Source organism: Psammomys obesus, unplaced genomic scaffold, assembly GCF_907164565.1.
Source record: "Psammomys obesus unplaced genomic scaffold, mPsaObe1.curated_primary_1811, whole genome shotgun sequence".
Taxonomy (NCBI): domain Eukaryota; kingdom Metazoa; phylum Chordata; class Mammalia; order Rodentia; family Muridae; genus Psammomys; species Psammomys obesus.
Window position 1 is genome coordinate 10,865,783 of NW_026596131.1, and position 17,588 is coordinate 10,883,370.

The following is a 17,588-nucleotide window of genomic DNA, read 5'->3' on the forward strand; positions in this document are numbered from 1 at the left end:
ACAAAAGGCAGCTCCTTTGCTTTGCACGCAGCGGAGTGTGAGGTATAGCTGCTTTCATCATTCCATATGGCACAGGAAGGTGCTGCTTAGCAAAGGACGCCTCAGTGGGGCGGCACCAAGGAGAGCAGAGCAATGACTATAGACAGCTGGTACAGGTGGACTGGCTGCAGGGCAGGGCCTGTGGCTGTTCGTCCCATCACAGAAAGCCAAGTACAGCATCAATAGCCCTGGTACAAAAGAGTCTCTAACATATCAGGAAACAGATCATTTGTTCTTAGAAACAGCCTACTACTCCAGTCTACTACTAGAAAACATTCATGCCATGGCCCACAGATCCAGGAGTCAGACAGAGAAAGAGAAAGCAGGGGAAGAAAAGAAAAGGAAAAAAAGGAAAAAAAAAAAAAAGACAGCAGAACATAAAGTGCTTCTCTTTTAATGAAACAAATCCAAAACATGTACAGTCAGGCTCACGTTGTGCAGTTCACAAGCATGGAAAAACAAACAGAAGGACAGAGTTCCAGCAGAAGGAGCTAACCCAAGACCAGGCTGGACTTGCCACCAGGAGGATTTCTCCTGGATGGCGCCGGGGCTGGCGCCACTGGGCTGGGCACAGGCGCAGCAGGCACAGGCTTCTCTTCCATCTGCCCCAGGTTGGCTTGGAAGTCTGTGTCCACATTTTCTGGGAAGACAAGAGTTTGAGAATGGTTTGAGAACACAAATGGAGAAAAAAGACACTAAAAGTCACCAATTAAGGTCCTATACCCAGAAAAGGAGGAACCTGTTAGTGTGTTGCCTATTTGTTTTATGTGTGTGTGGTTTTCAAATTTACACAAACAGGTCAAGTGCCTTTAATCCCATGTGGTGGAGGCAGGAGAACAGGAGCTGAAGGTCATACTTCGTTATATAGAATGTTTTTAGGCCAGACAGAGCTACAAGGTGACACCATTTCTGAAAAATAAATAAAAATAAAATATGTGAAGAGACTATGTGTGTCTGCACTCCTCTGTATATATACGGAGGCCAGGAGCATGATATGGTGACTTTGCCATCAGTTCTGACTTTATTCCTTTATGATGGGTCTTTTACTGATCCTCCAGTCTCCACCTTCTACAGAACTGTGTTACCAGAGGATGTGGCCCCATCTCAGGGTGATGGGGATCTCCATTCAGGTCTTGGAGCTGGCACAGCATGCCATGTGCCCAGTTCCAAGAGCTCTGAACTTGTGACCTTCCTAATGCTGTCTCCCTGATGCTGGATTTCAGGCCCAGCTACCATACTGGCAATGGCAATTCCCTTTATGAATCTTGAACTCAATAACCATGGAATGACATAACTGTATTCAACTATATATAAAATCCAGCATGGAGTTTCCCCCCTAAAATGACATCTCATAGTTATGAACTAAAAAAGTGGGAGAGAAAAGAACCATGGAGTGTCTGGGTGCATTCATTACCCAAGACACAGGATCAGATAGATCTACAGCAAAGAGGAAGCTCTCACCTAGCACCCATTTGGGTTCTTTTGGTTTTCTTTTTTTCAAGACAGGGTTTCATTGTGTAGCCTAACAGTCTTGCCTCTAACTCTTCAAGAGATTCACCTGCCTCTCTCTGCCTCCCTAGTCCTGGAATTAATGGTTCACGACACCACTACCCTGCCTTGTTTTTCTTTTGAGACAGGGTCTCACTATATAGCTCTGGCTGTCCTGGAACTCATTATGTGACCTATACCTTTAATCCCAGCACTCGGGAGGTAGAGAGGGTTGAATCCCTGTAGGGCTCCTGGTATATACTGAGTACAAGGAGAGCCAAGGCTGCATAGAGACCTTGTCTCAAAAAAAAAAAAAGTAAAGTTATCTTCTAGCCTCTCTATGACAGGCAATTCATAGACTATTCATTCCTACCATCTTACACTTGTCTTGCATCATCCACCAATGGACCTGTTTCTTTTTTTTTTTTTTTTTTGGATTGATAAAACCAAAAAGAAACTGAGAGTTATTCTGCAGACTAAATACTAAACAAGCAGTGACAGGAGGGTGTGTGTGCTAAGTCACTGTGATGAAGGGGAAGGAACCATGCTGACACACACCCATGACCCCAGCACTTGGGAAGTGGAGAGAGAATAGAGTTCAAGGCCAGCCTGGACTACCAGAGACCTTGCTTCAAAAATGAAAAAAGCCCCGTGGTGGTGACGTACAACTTTAATCCAGCACTCAGGGAGGCAGAGGCAAGCAGATGAGTTCAAGGCCAGCCTGGTCTACCAAAACGAAAAGAAAATAAGAGCTGAATGTTGGCAGGCTGGCAGTGCACACCTGTAATCCAGCACGCTCGAGGGACAGCAGGTAAACGATCACATTTGAAGCCAGCCCACGCTACAGAATGACACCCTTTCTCAAAATTAAAAAAAAAAAAAGAAGCAGGGGAGCTGGAGAGATGGCTCCATTGAAAAGCACTGCCTACTCTCCCACTTCAGTTCAGGTGCCAGCGCCCACACAGCTGCTCACGATTTTACTCCAGTCCTGGAGTATCCAACACCGACCTCAGGCCTCCAACTACAACCACCGTGGTGCACAGCCATCCATGCAGGTAAAGCACCCATATACATAAAATAAAAAGTCATTTAAATTTTTTTAAAAATGGGAACTAAAAGGGTATGACTTTGATGGCAATTTGAAAATGAATACCACTGTTCAAGCTAGTAATTTTACAGAGGAATACTATTTTACAGCAGTACTGAAGATCAAACCCAGAGCCTGTACATCAAAATAAACTTTATCTATACTAACTTGCTATTTAGCCAATCAATGAGATTACTAGTGCCTAAAAAGAAAAAAATGATTGACAGTAACTACCTTTATCTTGCCCGCAGGTAGGAAGGAAAACTGCTGTCTAAATTTCCTCTCTCCCTCACATACATCTGTTTTTATTTTTGCAAAGCTAATAAGCTCAGGCCACTCACTTGCTAGGGCCAACACTACCAGTGAGCCTCATTCTACAGTCCAAACTCGTCCCTTTTTTTCCCTTTCTTTTTTTTGAGACAGCGTTTCACTGTGTAGCCCTAGAGAGCCTGAATCTAACAGAGATCCTTCTTCCTATCTCCCAAATGCTGGTATTAAAAATTAAAGACACAGCACACCTATAATCCCAGCACTTGGCAAGGCAGAGGCAGAGGCAGGCATATCTCTTCAAGTTCAAGGCCAGCCTGGTCTACAAAGAGAGTCCAGGACAACCAAGGCTACACAGATAAACCCTGTCTCAACAAACAATTAAAGACATAAACTAGCACACCCAGCTCATTAGCTAGCTCACCCCCAACCTCACTTTCTGCAGCCTACAGCCCAAACTGATCCTTGAACTCTTGCTTGTCCTCCTGGTATGCTGAGAATATGGATTACAGGGCCACCAGACCCAGCCCTCCCCACTAAAAGCAGGTCCAAATTCCTCCTGTAACCATTCTTATAGTTAGGGGTCTAAGCAATTTGCCTTACATTGAAATTAATTAAGCCTATCTTATTTAAGGACATTGAAGGCATCCTCCCCCTTGAAGCTAACTGAAGCACTGGAGCTGACTTTTGACCCAAGTACATATTAGTTGCTACTTTATGACAAATGAGCTAAATGCTACAGTAGTCAGGAGCCCAGAATAGCCAGGGGACAAACTGCTGCTGACCATTTGGAGAGGACTCCATACTTGAGTAAGCTGTCCCCCGCCTGCTCTGCAGCTGTCCTAGGGCAGCTAGGGAGGAGACCATCACTTGAAACAAATTGCTTCTATCTTCAGGGCTCTCTCATCTCCAGGCTTTCCAATGTTTTTTTGTTTGTTTGTCTGGTTGGTTGGTTGGTTTTTTGAGACAGGGTTTCTCTGTATAGCTTTGGCTGTCCTGGAACTCACTCTGTGGACCAGGCTGGCCTCAACCTCCTGAGATCCATCTGCCTCTGCCTCCCAAGTGCTGGGATTAAAGGTGGGGACCACCACTGCCCAGCTCCAAAGTTTAGATTTTAAATAACATGCACTTGCACAAATCAGATTAGCTGGGTAGGGGTGTAGCTCAATGGTTAAGAGTACTTGCTAGCAGTCACAGGGAGGTGAGCTGTGTGTGGAAGGGGCTGTTTTTTAGCAGGTTCTGTTACGTATGGTCTAACAGTGGCAGTGTTCGGGAAGTGAAAAGGAAAAGAACTGCAAAGCCTAGAGAAGGTTAGATGTGATCCTTAGTGTTCCCCTAGATTACAAAGAATCCTGAATCCAACCCTTTGTGCTACCAAAAAACAAGACCAAAAACCATTATACTGGCCAGGTACAGTGACATGCACCTTTAATCCCAGAATTCAGGTTTCTATGAGTTTTGAGGCCAGCCTGGTCTACAAAGTTAAGTTCCAGGCCAAACAGAGCTATATAGTGAGACCCTGTTTTTTTAAAGTTTTGTTTTGTTTGGTTTGGTTTTTCGAGACAAGGTCTCTCTGGGTAATCCTGGCTATCCTGGAACTCATTCTGTAGACAGGCTGGCCTGGAACTCTCAATGCCTTACCTCTACCTCCAGAATGCTGGGATTAAAGGCATGTGCACCAGCCGGGCGTGGAAGCACCTGACTTTAGTCCCAGCACTCAGAAGGAGAGGCAGGCAGATCACTGTGAGTTTGAGGCCAGCCTGGTCTACAAAGTGAGTATAGGACAGCCAAGGCTACACAGAGAAACCCTGTCTCAAAAAAACATGCCTGGCCTAAGGCTTTATTTCTGTTCATAAATGTTTTGCCTGAATGTATATATCTATACACCATGTACATGCATGATGCCCACAGAAGTCAGAGGAGGATGTTACAACCCAGTGGGTTGGACTTAAACTTGAGTCCTCCAGAAGAGTAGCCAGTTCTCTTAAACCCTGAGCCATCTCTCCAGCCCAGAGCCTCTTATGAGAAATGTCAAGAAGCATACCAAACTTGGGCCTGATTAATGTATGTCTTTTAAAAGGGGTTCTTTCGTTTTGTTTTGTTTTTTTCTTTATTAGTGCAGTTCTAGCAGATTAACCTTGACACCAGTGGGATGGCTTGTCTGGCTCCGCCTTCTGAGTGCTGAGATTAAAGGCTTGCACTACCTGACTTTTTTTTCAAGGGTATGGCAGCCCTTGAGACATGATTTGCATGTTAACTGAGACCTAGCAGCATTACAGAAACAGCATCCAGTGCTCAGATGTACTCACCATGTATATCACCTTCTCCCTGGAAAAGAAAATTTCAGAATTAGTTCCTGTTTTGAATTCTGCAACACATAAAAGGGTCATAGTTCAGAGCAGCTAACCCTGTTGAAATTAAATGTGAAATCCCATTTTGGACTGGGCTGCCATGGTGCTCGCCTTTAATCCCAATGCTCAGGAGGCAGAGGCAGATCTCTGTGAGTTCAAGGCCAGCTTGGTCTACACAGACACAGTCTAGGACAGCCAGGGCTACACAGAGAAACCCTGTCTCAAAAACCCAAAAAGGAAAAAAGAAATTCCATTTAGGTAAGTGCAGGATCCCATAACCTCAATGCAGTATGGGGCAAGTCTATACAACTATGCAGAATTCTAAACACCCAAAGCCAGTAACACAGAGACAGACAGAAAGACAGATACACACACTCTCTTACCCAGATCTTTTCTCAAAAAGGGGGGGAAGCCTAGGCTTGCCCCTCTTCTCTCTCCTTCCCTAGGCAGCTGCCGCACAGTCTCCCCACACCTGGAAGTTGATGCCTTAGGGTACTGAGGTACCTAGTCAGGAAGACTTCCTCCCAGGTGAGCACCCTCCCAGATATACACCCAGAGGACTGAGTGGAAACTATCTACAATTATATCCCACTGTGACATCAGTGCTGTCATTTCTTGCAGTCCAGCTCAAACATTCAGACAGCTGACATAGTCCTTCAACTCCAAGGTGAGGGATCCAGAAGGCCGCAGAATCAATGCTGAAGGGTTTAAGACTGACCTAATGTTAAGAGACATCTAAGTGGGTCAGCCAGGTTAGCTCTTGTCTAACTCCCTGGCCTCCCATAGGCTTTTTTTTTTTTTTTGAGGAGGAGCTCATGTAGCTTAGACTGGCCTAGAACTCCCTGTGTAGTTGATCTTGTTGCCACCAGCTCCCAGGTATGAGCTACCACACTGGTGTCCTGTGGCAAGTGCTGGGAGTAGGCCCAGGACTTCTAGCAAGCTGGAAAACACTCAACTGAGCTCCACCCTCAGCCCACTTGCCTGGCTCTCTGTGTGATTTTACACTTAACTTTCGTCACCAAGACCACTCGGCTTAATAAAAAAAAGAAAAAAAATTTTTTTGTTAAAAAAAAAACAAGAGGACATACAGCCACAGAGCCCATTCGCCTGTCTTGTTATCACACTGACCTTGAGGTCTAAGTAGTCTCCAGAGCTTGCTTCAGAGGAATTACTTCTCTGTGTTCCAGGAGACTCCGAGTCTTCCCTGCCACCACTAGACTTGGCACCTAGAAACCAATATATACAACAGTAAGAGGCTAGAGAAATGGCTCAGCCATTAAGAACAAACACAGGCTGACCCAGGTTCCATTCCTAGCACCTACACGGTACATACATACTTGCAGGCAAAACACTCAGAACATGTAAAATTAATCATTTAAAAAAAAGAATATAGCAGAAGAACAAAAACAGAACACTGTGTTAGTTTCATATCACAAAATGAAGAAAGACACACTCAAAGGAAGACTAGCTAAAAACTACTTTAGAGCCACTCTGCCTCTGATCCTTACTCTCAAAAAGTCCTGGTACCTACTACCCCTTAGGAGCCCAGAATTCCCAATCACCCCGCCTGAGTCTACCAAGTACTGGATTACAGGGTGTGACGCCGCACCCAGCCAGGATTTTTATTTCTTGCTTGCTCTGGGTTCAGCCTTTGCTAATCAGTACCAAATCCGGCTGGATCGGACTCTGAATAAGGGTTACCTTGTAAAACCTGCTGACAAGTGTGGGGGTGCACGCCTTTAATCCCAGCACTTGGAAGGCAAAGGTAGTCAGATCTGAGTTTGAGGTCTACAGGATGAGATCTAGGACAGCCTGGGCTATGCACAGTAACCTTGCAGAAACAAACCAGCACCTGCTGACTTGGCCCAGGATGGGGGATTTTCTTCAGGTGTCCCAAAGATGCTAGAGGCCATCTTGTTCTTCCTCACAGGCTGTTCTGTTGGCTCATCAAAGCCTAACGAAAAATTGGACCCACCACCTGGAGGCCGCAAAACCCTAGAAACAATAGTAAGATGTTAACTTCAGATCACACCAAAACACTCCTCAGTATAACTATGTTCAATACCTTTTACTTCTCTTACCCTTCTCCCCCATCTGCCAAGACTGCATTAACAGGAAGGAATTGACCATCCAGATGAAAACCCACTGCTGCAGGTCAAAACAGATACCAACAGTCCTTTATCCATCTGTAGTAGGGCCATCCACCACACCCGAAAGCTGCGACACCCAATGTCATCCAAGCTAACAGGCTGTGTCCCTTTGAGAAGGGGAAGAGGCAGAAGGGACTTTATCTCTCTGGGCTTAGCTAAATATATTTGAGAAGAAGTTCAGAAGAAGAACTTACTTGTTCATTTGGAAAGCACTTCTCACTTGGACAAGGCAGCACACCCCTGTGATCAGAACTTGGGAGAGGGAGGCAGGACTGCAGGTCCCCATCAACTGCAGCATCAGACAGCAGTCACCCAAAAACCAGACGACTATACATATAAAAGCCGCCTTGAGGGCAAGTGAGATGCACAGCAGACAAAGGTGCTTGCCTACTAAGACCTAAGCTGGACCCCCAGCCTACACAGGGCTCCACCACGCTCTCTAGCTCCAGTTGTGGAGGGCCTGACGCTGTCTCCTGGCCTCTGCAGGCGCTGCACGCATGTGCCTGCACCTACATCTAGGCAAAGCACTCATACACATACATTAACATTGGGGCTAGCCTTAAACCAGCACATGGGAGGCAGGGGGGCTCTATGGGTTCAAGGCCAGCCTGGTGTAGGGCTGGCTCTATCTACATCACAGCTCTCAAGTCTATGGCTCAGCACCACATGGCAGTTCACAGCCATCTGTAAGTCCAGTTCCCAGAAATCTGATATTCTCCCCTGGCCTCCATGGGCACCAGGCAAGTACACAGAGCACATATGTACATGCAGGTAAAACACTTGCATACCTAAAATAAAAATAAATGCAATACTTTTATTAAAAAAATATCAGCAAATATTGCTGAAAAATCTAAACATCCACATCTACAGAAAACAAAAACAAAAACTAGATCCTTATCCCCTCTTAAAAAATCAATTTAAAATTATCAAACCCTAATGTAAGACCTAAGACTCTTGGGACTAGAGAGATGGCTCAGCACTGTATGCTGCTCTTACTGAGGGACCCATATTAGGGCGCACTACCACTTCCAACTCTAGCTCTGCACACTGCACTCACATGCACAAACACAGACAGACACTTAATTAAAAGGTAAAAATAAAATCTTAGCCAGCTGTAATGGCTCCCAACAGTGGAGGCAGAGGCCTGGCTTGTTTTTGGTTTTTGAGACAGGGCTTTTCTGTTTAACAGCACTGGCTGTGACTCACTTTGTAGAGGAAGCTGGCCTCCAACTCAGACCCCAACCTCTGCCTCCCAAGTGAGGGATTCAAGGCATGTGCTACCACCTCCAGGCCAAAAGGACAACTTTCAAGTGTTGGTTTTCCTCTTCCACCTGTGTGTTCCTGGGATCTTCAGGCCTAGGAAGTAGGTGTCTTAACCACTGAACCTTCCATCTGACCAGCTCCTGAAGAACTCTACCGTCAGCAAATTCCAAATACATGGCTGCCTGTGTCTACTGCAGCACTATTCACAACAGCCAAGTGATAAGCCTAGGTGGCCTGCCACAGGCAACAGACAAAGGAAGCATGTCAGACAAGCTCCATGGAGCTGCAGGTGGCGGTGGCACTCACCTTCAATCCCAGCACTCAGGAGGCAGATGCCGGTGATGTGGGTTCAAGGCTAGACTGATCTTTAGATGGAGCTTTTCTCAGCCACAAAGAGGGCGAGGAGGGAGTGATTTGCTAGAAAATGGTTGGGACTAGAGATCAGCTCGTTAAATGAAATGAGCCAGATGCACAGAAACAAATATGGCATTTGTCCTCATTTAGGAATCCTAGATTGCAGATACATGAAATTGTATTTTTGCCATAAGAGTAGAAGGGAGACAGGGAAGAGTGGGGCCAGCAGGGCAGGACTAAAACAAAGATAGAGTGAAAACACAAAACAGTTGAGAAACTGTCTTTATGAGCCAAGTGGCAATTTATACCTGTAATCCCCAAATTTGGGGGCCAGAGGCTTGAAGCTCAAGGAACTCAGGGTCATCCTCTGACACGTTGCAAATTTAGGCCAGCCTTGGCTACATGAGACCCTGTCTCAAAAACTAAAAGGAAAAGAAAAAAAAAACCTGTCCTAATGAAACAAGTTTATCGTACATGACAAATGTCTCTTTGTTTTGATCTGGGCTGCCTCCTGCGTAAGTGGTCTTGGCGCTCTGCAGGGGGTTTCTGGCTCTCAGCACTTACACAGTGGCTGCACAGCCATTTATTTGTCTGTCTGTCTTGTTTTTCTGAGACAGGGCTTTTCTGGGTTCTGTACACCAGGCTGGTCTCAAACTCAGAGCTATGATCCACCTGCTTCTGCCTTACCAGTGCTGGGATTAAAGGCATGTGCCACCACTGCTTTACAACCATTCTTTTTTTTCCTTAATTTATTCATATTTTTTATAAATTACAGTTTGTTCACTTTGTATCCCCACTGTACCCCTTCCCTTGTCCTCTCCCTTCACAACTATTCTTAACTACAGCCCTGCAGGACCCAATGAACAGTTTCTGACCTCCAGCGGCGCAGACACACAGTGGTACACATGCACATACAGGCAAGACATGTACATTTTTTTTTACTTTGAATGTTTTTTTTTTTTTTTTTAAATACACAATTAGGTGTGGCAGCTGATGCTGCTAATTCTAGCACTCAGGAAGCTGGACGATTTCTTCAGTTCCAGGACAGCCAAAGCTACACAGAGAGACCCTGTCTCAAAAAAACAAAAAATAAAGTGTGTTTGTTTCCAAAAGTCTTTCTAACTTATTCATTTCTAGCTAAAAAGTCAACAGACAGGCTAAACTGTGCTATGATAAGAATCCTTTGACATTTGCCTTGTGGCTTAATTAACATGCTCAATTTTATAAAGCTATGTGTGCTTAAAGAGTCTATATTCAACAGTTCTTGCTGTGTCTGTTAGACCCAGATTCTGCTTCTTTGACAGGCTTAGTGGCCCCATGCTTATAATCCCAACACTTAAAAGGCCATAGAGGAGAACCAGAGTTAAGTTCAAGGCCAGCCTGGGCTACTCAGACCACAAGCTCCATTTTTTGAGACAGGGTCACAGGTAGCCCAGGCTGGCCTAGAACTCAAGGAGTCTCTTGCCACAACCCCTGGCTTGGAATGTGCCTTTTGTCTAGCCATATTACACAATTTCAATTGCAGCAGTGATGTCTCTGTAAAAACCCAAAAAAGAGCTAGGTATAGTGGTACATGCCTTTAATCCCAGCACTACCAGAGACAGACAGATTTGAGCCCTAGGCCAGCCTGGTCTACATAGTGAGGTAGTTCCAAGACTATGTAAAGAGGCCCTGCCTCAAAGAACAAAAGACAAGAGAGCATCTAGGTAGCTGAAACTAGAGGTTCCTGGAGGGGAAGTACTTGCAGTAGCCATGAAAGCCTAGCACCTTTCCCATATACTTTACTCTAGGCCTAATTATAGCCTTCAGGATAAAACCATAAGTGTGGGAGTTTCCTTGAATTTATTTTATAGCAAATTAATTAAACCTAAGGACAGGTTATAGGAATCCTGGTGGTCAAAAGCACAGGGAAAGAAAAAGGGGGGCGGGGAGGCCTGGAGAGATGGCTCAGCTGTTAAGCACACTGTCTGCTCTTCCAGAGGTCCCGAGTTCAATTCTCAGCAATCACATAGTGGCTCACAAAACCGCTCTACCCTCTAATGCCCTCTTCTTGTGTGCAGGTGTACATGCAGATATACATAAAATAAATAAAATATTTTAAAAGGGTAAGGGGATAACCTAAAAGCCAGGCACTGGAACTCATGTCTGTAATCCCAGGAAGGCAAGTGCTGAGAAAGGAGGAGGACTGCTGTGAATTTGAAGCCAGCCTGGACTAAAGTGGATAAGCTTAACCCTAGGCTAGAAACAAAATCCTGCCATAAAAAAAAAGAAAAGTGACTATCAGTATAGTTGAGTTGGTAGAACACTTGCATGCATGAAGCCTTGGGTTTGATTCCCAGGACTACCTAGACTGGACCTGGTGGGCACCCTCAGTGTGTGGGACAGACTATCTCCAGGTGCCCCAACTCAACTGGATTAGAGAACACCATCAGGTGTTACTTCAACAGTGTCTCCCACCCATGCCAGGTCTGCCACCCGTGAAGGTCCCACACCCAAAGGAACAGATGCATGCTATGGTTTGCATATCAGAGGAAAACACGTGGTTGGTTTTTCCTCCTCAGACTGGAAAATAAATCAAGTTTAGAACAAAAGTGTATACTGTTTACTTAATAGGGTGAAATGATATAAAAACACATACAGGTATATAAATCTGAACAAACCACCTCAAACGCACAAAAATCCTCCTGAGTGCTAGGATTACAGGAGTGAGCCATCATGTCCAGCTCAGTGTGAGTTGCCTAACTCTATGCCTCAGGTTTCTCCTGTGTAAAACGAGGGCAGGCAGTAGTATCTGTCCCATCAGGCTGTTATTATAAGAACACCATACTTATATATAATCTGGAAGATGGTGATCATGTACACAAGCTACTATTAAAACCATCTACATGCCCACAATGCTATGGGAGTATTCCCTCTCACTAATGGATTTCAGATGAATGTCTTCCTATTTTCCTTTATTGCTATTAACCTAAAATTATTTTAAAGACGGCTTCTGGACCGGTTAGATAGGTAAAGGTGCTTGCTACCAAGCCTCACAACTTGAGTTAGATCCCAGGGGGCCACAGTGACCTCCGTACACATGCCAGAGAAACACACCACCTATGCACACATGCATTAAAGGGAGAAGGGGCAGAGAGATGGTTCAGTGGAGAGGACCCGAGTTCACCTGTGTCACGCAGCTCACAACGCCTGGAACTGCTGCTCCTGGTGACTCAGTGCCCTCTTTTGGCCTCACATGTACATACCCATACACACAATTTTAATAAGACTGCTTCTGAGGCCGACAAGGGAACAGGGATGGATCGCAGAAAGGCTGAGGCAGCCCTGGGGTGTATGTACAGTAAAGGTTGAACTACAGAGTGAGAATTAAGTAATTTTCCTCGCTACAGAGGATCTTACCATGCAGCCTCAGCTAGCATAGAAACTGCTATCCTACTTTCTCAGCCTCCTGAGTGCTGGGGTTACAGATGTGTGCCATCAAACAGACACCAGTTTCTTTTCACAACACCACTTTCCCTGCTGTCCACACTGGATCCCTAGATAGAAATCCTGGCTCCTCAGCTCCTTCAGGCTGGACCTGGCCTTAGTACTTGTACACTGCCCATGTCTACAGAAAGCAGTGAAACCTGCCCTCTGCCTTGTCCAGGCCCTCTGGTAATGTGACTGCTTCTCAAACAAAAACCAAGACGCCCCAGCCACCTTCCTCTCCGCTTCTTTCACTTTGCAGGCCGTCTCCACTCGGTGCCTTTCCTGGTCTATCTCCTCAGGCTCAAGCATGCTCCACCCTTGCTTTCAGTGTCATTTAACCTTCAGCCAATCTCTGAAACCCCATTCCCACACCCTACCCCTGCTTCCTTCGTGAGCTCAGGAGCACAGCTAGAACACAGAGAGCACCAGCAGATTACTGCTCCTGCTCCTGGGGAGGGAAGCCACAAGTACTCCCGGATGTCTTCCTGAATCTTCATTGCCCTGCAGCACACAGCACAGAGGAAGCCATGCAGCACAGGATAAAGGTTGCTGTCTGCAACAAACCTGACTTATGGACACTGCCACTTTACTGTCAGCATTTCCTCAGTCACGCAATCTTCTTTTCCACAACACTTAGCAATACAAAAGCTGTCCATAGATAGTTTAGGGGTCCTGAAGAGCCCGATACCAATGAGGCTGGCCGGCAGTGCTGGGCTTTGGTTCTGCTCTGTGGTTCAGCTTCTTGCCAGCAAAGCAGAAGTAGACTCTGGAGGCTCCTAGCAACTGCCAGCTTTCACTGACTGACAGCACTGAAGTCCTCTGGCCTGGCAGACTGCGGCAAGTGCTCCAGTGCATCAACAGGCAATCAAACAATGCCATGTTTGTCTTCAGGGAGGAGCCCACGAAGTTACTTTAAGGTTTTCTTGTTTCCTAACCCTGGACTATTTCTTTGTAGGCCTCTGTGCCTTCTCCCTAGAATGTGACATTAGGGTCTTAGTAGGATGCAGTGCTCAGGCCTGGAGAGAGCTTGCTTCTCCTACACCCATGTCAGGCAGCTCACAGCCATCTGTAACATCTGTAACTCTCCAGAGGATCCCACACTTTCTAGACTCCTCAGGCACCCCTCCAACAAACACATAATAAATCTTTTTTTTTTTTTTTTTAACAAGAAAAAGGGCTGAAGAGATGGCTCAGAGGTTAAGAACACTGGCCAGCTGCTCTTCCAAAGGACTCAGATTCAATTCCCAGTGCTGACATGGTGGCTCACAACCATCTGTAACTCCAGTTTTAAGGGATCTGGCCTCTGTGGAGACCAAGCACATATGTGATACCCATACATACACTTTCATAAAAACACTCATACACATAAAATAAAAATGAATATAATCGATAGTTTTAAAAAAATGGAGGCCACACAATGACATCAACTAGGAAGTAGAGATGGCTCAGCAGTTAAAAGAGTATTTGCTGCTCTTGCAAAGGACCACAGTTCAGATGCTAGGACCCACACTGTGTGGCTCATAACCTCCTGTAACTCCAGGGGACTGGATGCCTCTGCCCACCACAGGTACCTGACTCATGTACACATAGCAACACTCAAACACACATATTCCTAAACCTCTCCAGCCCTGAGCATGGCATTTTACTGACTGAGAGGCTAATGTCACATTCTAGGGAGAAAGCAGAGACCTATAGAAGAAATAGTCCAGGACCAGGAAACAAAAAAACCTAGAGACAAACATGGAAAATAAATATTCAGCTGGATAGCCACTCCTAAATACCAGTATACCAGAGGCAGAGGCAAGTAGATCTCCGTGAGATTGAGGCCAGCCAGTCCTACATACTGAGTTCCAGCCCGGCAACTGAGGCCATACAGTGAGATGCTGTCTCAAAAAAAAAAAAAAAAAAAGGCTGGAGAGAAGGCTCAGCACCCACATGGCAGCTCACAACTGTCTGTAACTCCAAGATTTAACACCACAGATATGCATGCAGGAAAACACCAACACACAAAATAAAAACAAATTGTGTAAAAAAAAAGTAAACATCTAAAACTATGTCTGCAAGCTTTTAATCTCAGTACTCAAGAGACTGAAGGAGATCACAAGTTGGAGGCTAACCTGGTCTACATACTGAGTCCAGGCCAGTATAAAGCCATAGGGTTGAGATCCTACGCCAAAAAAATAAATAGCAATTATTTCTTAAGCCTCAGATATTAAAACATACCCAGAATAAATTAATTATATAAGTCAAGATAAATGTGTTAAGGCATATAGTTTATAAAGATGATAATCATACATTAAATTAAAAAAATTTGTGAAGCGGGATAGCTTCATAGCTATAGCTGTAGCTGGCCTGGAGCTTGGAAGCCACCCTCCCACTTTTGCCTCCCTAGTATTGGGATAACAGAGTTACACTCCACATCCAGGTAATTAAAAGGTATAGATAGATTTTGGGGTGATTTTTCTGGGTAGGGAAGTGGGGAGCTGCTGAGGATGGAACCTAGGGTCTTGCCTTGGTTGTGGACCTTGTACAGGCTAAACCATCCCAGCTCCATCCCTACAGGTCCTTAATGGGTAAGACTGTTCTAATTTTTTACCTCAAATGACCAAAGACAACTGAAATATTAGAATCAAACCCAATGTGCCTCTTTGTCCTTCCTCCTTCCCCAGGGAGGAGGGAGGCTTTCTTCACTAAGTGTAATTAAAACCTCATGAAATCCTTCAGAACCATAGTGGACTTGTAAATATTTTTAGGTCATGAAAAAACAAGGGCAGGGGAGCACTAGCACCCAGTCAGCTTCAAAATCGTTAAACCTCTGTCTAGTCCAACTTTTACTGGTCCTTCCATAGCAGGTACTACCTCCCCGATGACGTCAGTGTTATAGAGACCATCTGAAATAGAGCGGTTCCCAAACAAAGGATTTGCTTGCAAGACAAAGTACTTGAGCTTTGGTTTTGACTCCTTCTTTTTGAACCACATATATGGTAACTGCTTCAGGATTGCCAAGTTAAGACCCAAAAATGTTACACCACAGACAGCAATTTAAAAAATAACTCCTTTCTTCCAATCCCAAGTCCCTATCACTCTACCACAGCACCTTCATCACTGAGGTTGCAGAGCAAGAAACACATTCTGAGGAAGTAAGGAGAATGGGGCAGAACATGAGCATCAACGCTGGAGGGCAGGTGATGACAGACAAGGTGGCCGGAAACACCCTGCACTTATTTGCTCACCTGTCAAACATACTTGCAAAGAACCCGGGCTCTGAAATGCTTTGCACAGCCTTGAGCTGAGCTTGAACCCCAAAAGATAAAACCCAAATTACACATTATCACACCAGTAACCAAAGTCGGACCAGCAGAAAGTTAGCCTTATCACAGGAAACAAAACCCCAGGGCTCAGTCTGTCCCTGTGTCCTCTGGAACAAATTGCCTCATTTGAAGGATGACAGCAAGAGGGAGTGACCATGTCTCCTAAGTCTACACTCTCAAGTTCTGCCCCGCCCTGTAATCGCTCCTTTAGCCCACTTCCATCTCACCATTCTTTCACTACTTCGTGAAACTGAAAGCAGTGAGTGACACAGCCTGTTCCTCCCAGTGCTTCCTCCGAGGCGGCTTTTTGTTGGCGACTTGTCAAACCCCCGTGAGATACTGCTATTCCACGGCTGTCTTCTTAGCCCCACAAAATGGCTCCCTTTGTGCCACTTGGCCAGGACCCCAAGGCTTGGCCATACCCAACTGCGGGTCAGCATCAATGGGGAATAGACGGCCAGAGAACAAGGGAGCCAAGCCGTTAGGAAGATCGGAGAGATGCTCGAGGCATCTGAATGGACTGAAGGGACTGTATGCCATCAGCTGAGAAGATGTGGACTCCCTCCACAGAACCCAAAACCTCCCACCAAGTTAAGTGAGGGATAGGAAGAGGGTCCCAGTCCAAACATCCCGCTCCTCTTCAAAATGCAGTTGACTGGTGGCAAGCAAGGTCTCCAGCTTTTAGAAAGCTTCTACATACTAATGGAGAGACAATGGATGGCTCTCTGGCCCCGCCCAAGCACAGGCAACCTCCTCCTCCAAGGGAAGCCTGCGCTGGGGTGAACTCATTCTGCCCAAGTCAATGGGAGAAGTGAAGAAGGTGGCGTGGAAGGACTGAGGTCCGAGGGTCTGAGCGCAGAAAACCCACTCGAGCCGGCTCGCGGCCCCGCGCACTCGGAGGTGAGCGTGGGGAGGGGGAGGAGGCCGGGTCTCTCCTTTGTTAGGCGCGGGGAGGCACTCGCAGAAGAGGACTCGATCCGGGGTTGCAAGTGGAGGCACGGGATGACCAGCCCCGCCCTACCAGAGGTGCACCTGCTGCGCAGACCCCGGCACCCCGCGGGCCACCGCGAGGGCACGAGCCCGCAGACGCGCAGGATCAGAGCTCAGATTTGCTCGCTGCGCCCAAGGCCGGGGCCAGCACACGCCCGAGGCCAGAAGCAGGAGCGCGTGGCCCGCGGGTGGGACAATGGGCCCAGGACCAGGGCCATGCAGGCTCCCTGGGCTTCTCGGAGACCAAGCCCCCATCCTGGACACGACCAGTGTCGCCGCGGACGACCGAAAGCCGATCCTCCCGCACACTCTCACGGGCTCCAACCTGCCGCACCGTTAAGGGCCGCCACCCACGGTCCCCCCAGCCGCCGCTCCGTGGGAGAAAAGAATAGAGCCGGCCGACTGGGGCGGGGCCACAGCCGAGGCAGTCCCGCCACACAAAGCGGCGCCCACTCCTCTGCCCTGCCACCCTCCGGGGCGCGAGCCCCGCGCCCCCGGCCCGTTACCGCCAACGCCCCAAGGCTCCCACAAGCCCTGGAGGGCTCGAGCCCGGCCCCGCCGCCTTACCGGGAGCTGTTCCTGCTGTTGGGGTCCACACCCTTGAAGGTAGTGGTAGTGGTCATGGCGCCAAGGGGAGAGGTAGGGTGGCGCAGAGAGACCGCTGAGGGGACTGGGAACAACCGGCGCAGACAGCTCCGCGAGGTCGACCAGCCACGCTCCTAGAGCCTCTGCCGCCGCGGGATTCCGCGGAGTCTGTTTTTATAGGGCTTTTAGGACCCACCCTCCGCAGGCCGCCATTGGGCGATTTAAAAGGATCTCT

General features: G+C 46.9%; 1 protein-coding gene across 1 annotated transcript; it reads right to left on the reverse strand.

Annotated features, from left to right (window-relative positions):
* Window positions 1–417: 417 nt before the first annotated feature.
* Jpt1 (Jupiter microtubule associated homolog 1) lies at window positions 418–17,517 on the reverse strand. Its single transcript, XM_055592519.1, has 5 exons — window positions 17,336–17,517; window positions 7,085–7,227; window positions 6,361–6,458; window positions 5,191–5,209; window positions 418–679 (listed from the first exon to the last, which is right to left on the reverse strand). Exons 1-5 carry the CDS (start codon window positions 17,389–17,391, stop codon window positions 531–533), a joined length of 465 nt encoding a protein of 154 aa, XP_055448494.1. The 5' UTR covers window positions 17,392–17,517; the 3' UTR covers window positions 418–530.
* Between the last annotated feature and the right edge of the window lie 71 nt (window positions 17,518–17,588).

Excerpts from the sequence above, each read along its gene's own strand:
- Jpt1 (XM_055592519.1), bottom strand. The coding sequence starts at position 17,391 with ATGACCACTACCACTACCTTCAAGGGTGTGGACCCCAACAGCAGGAAC. Across the intron at positions 7,228-17,335 it reads AACAGCAGGAACAGCTCCCG|GGTTTTGCGGCCTCCAGGTG; the intron begins GTAAGGCGGCGG and ends TATTGTTTCTAG. Across the intron at positions 6,459-7,084 it reads ATCCTGGGCCAAGTCAGCAG|GTGCCAAGTCTAGTGGTGGC; the intron begins GTGCTGGTTTGT and ends ATTGGTTTCTAG.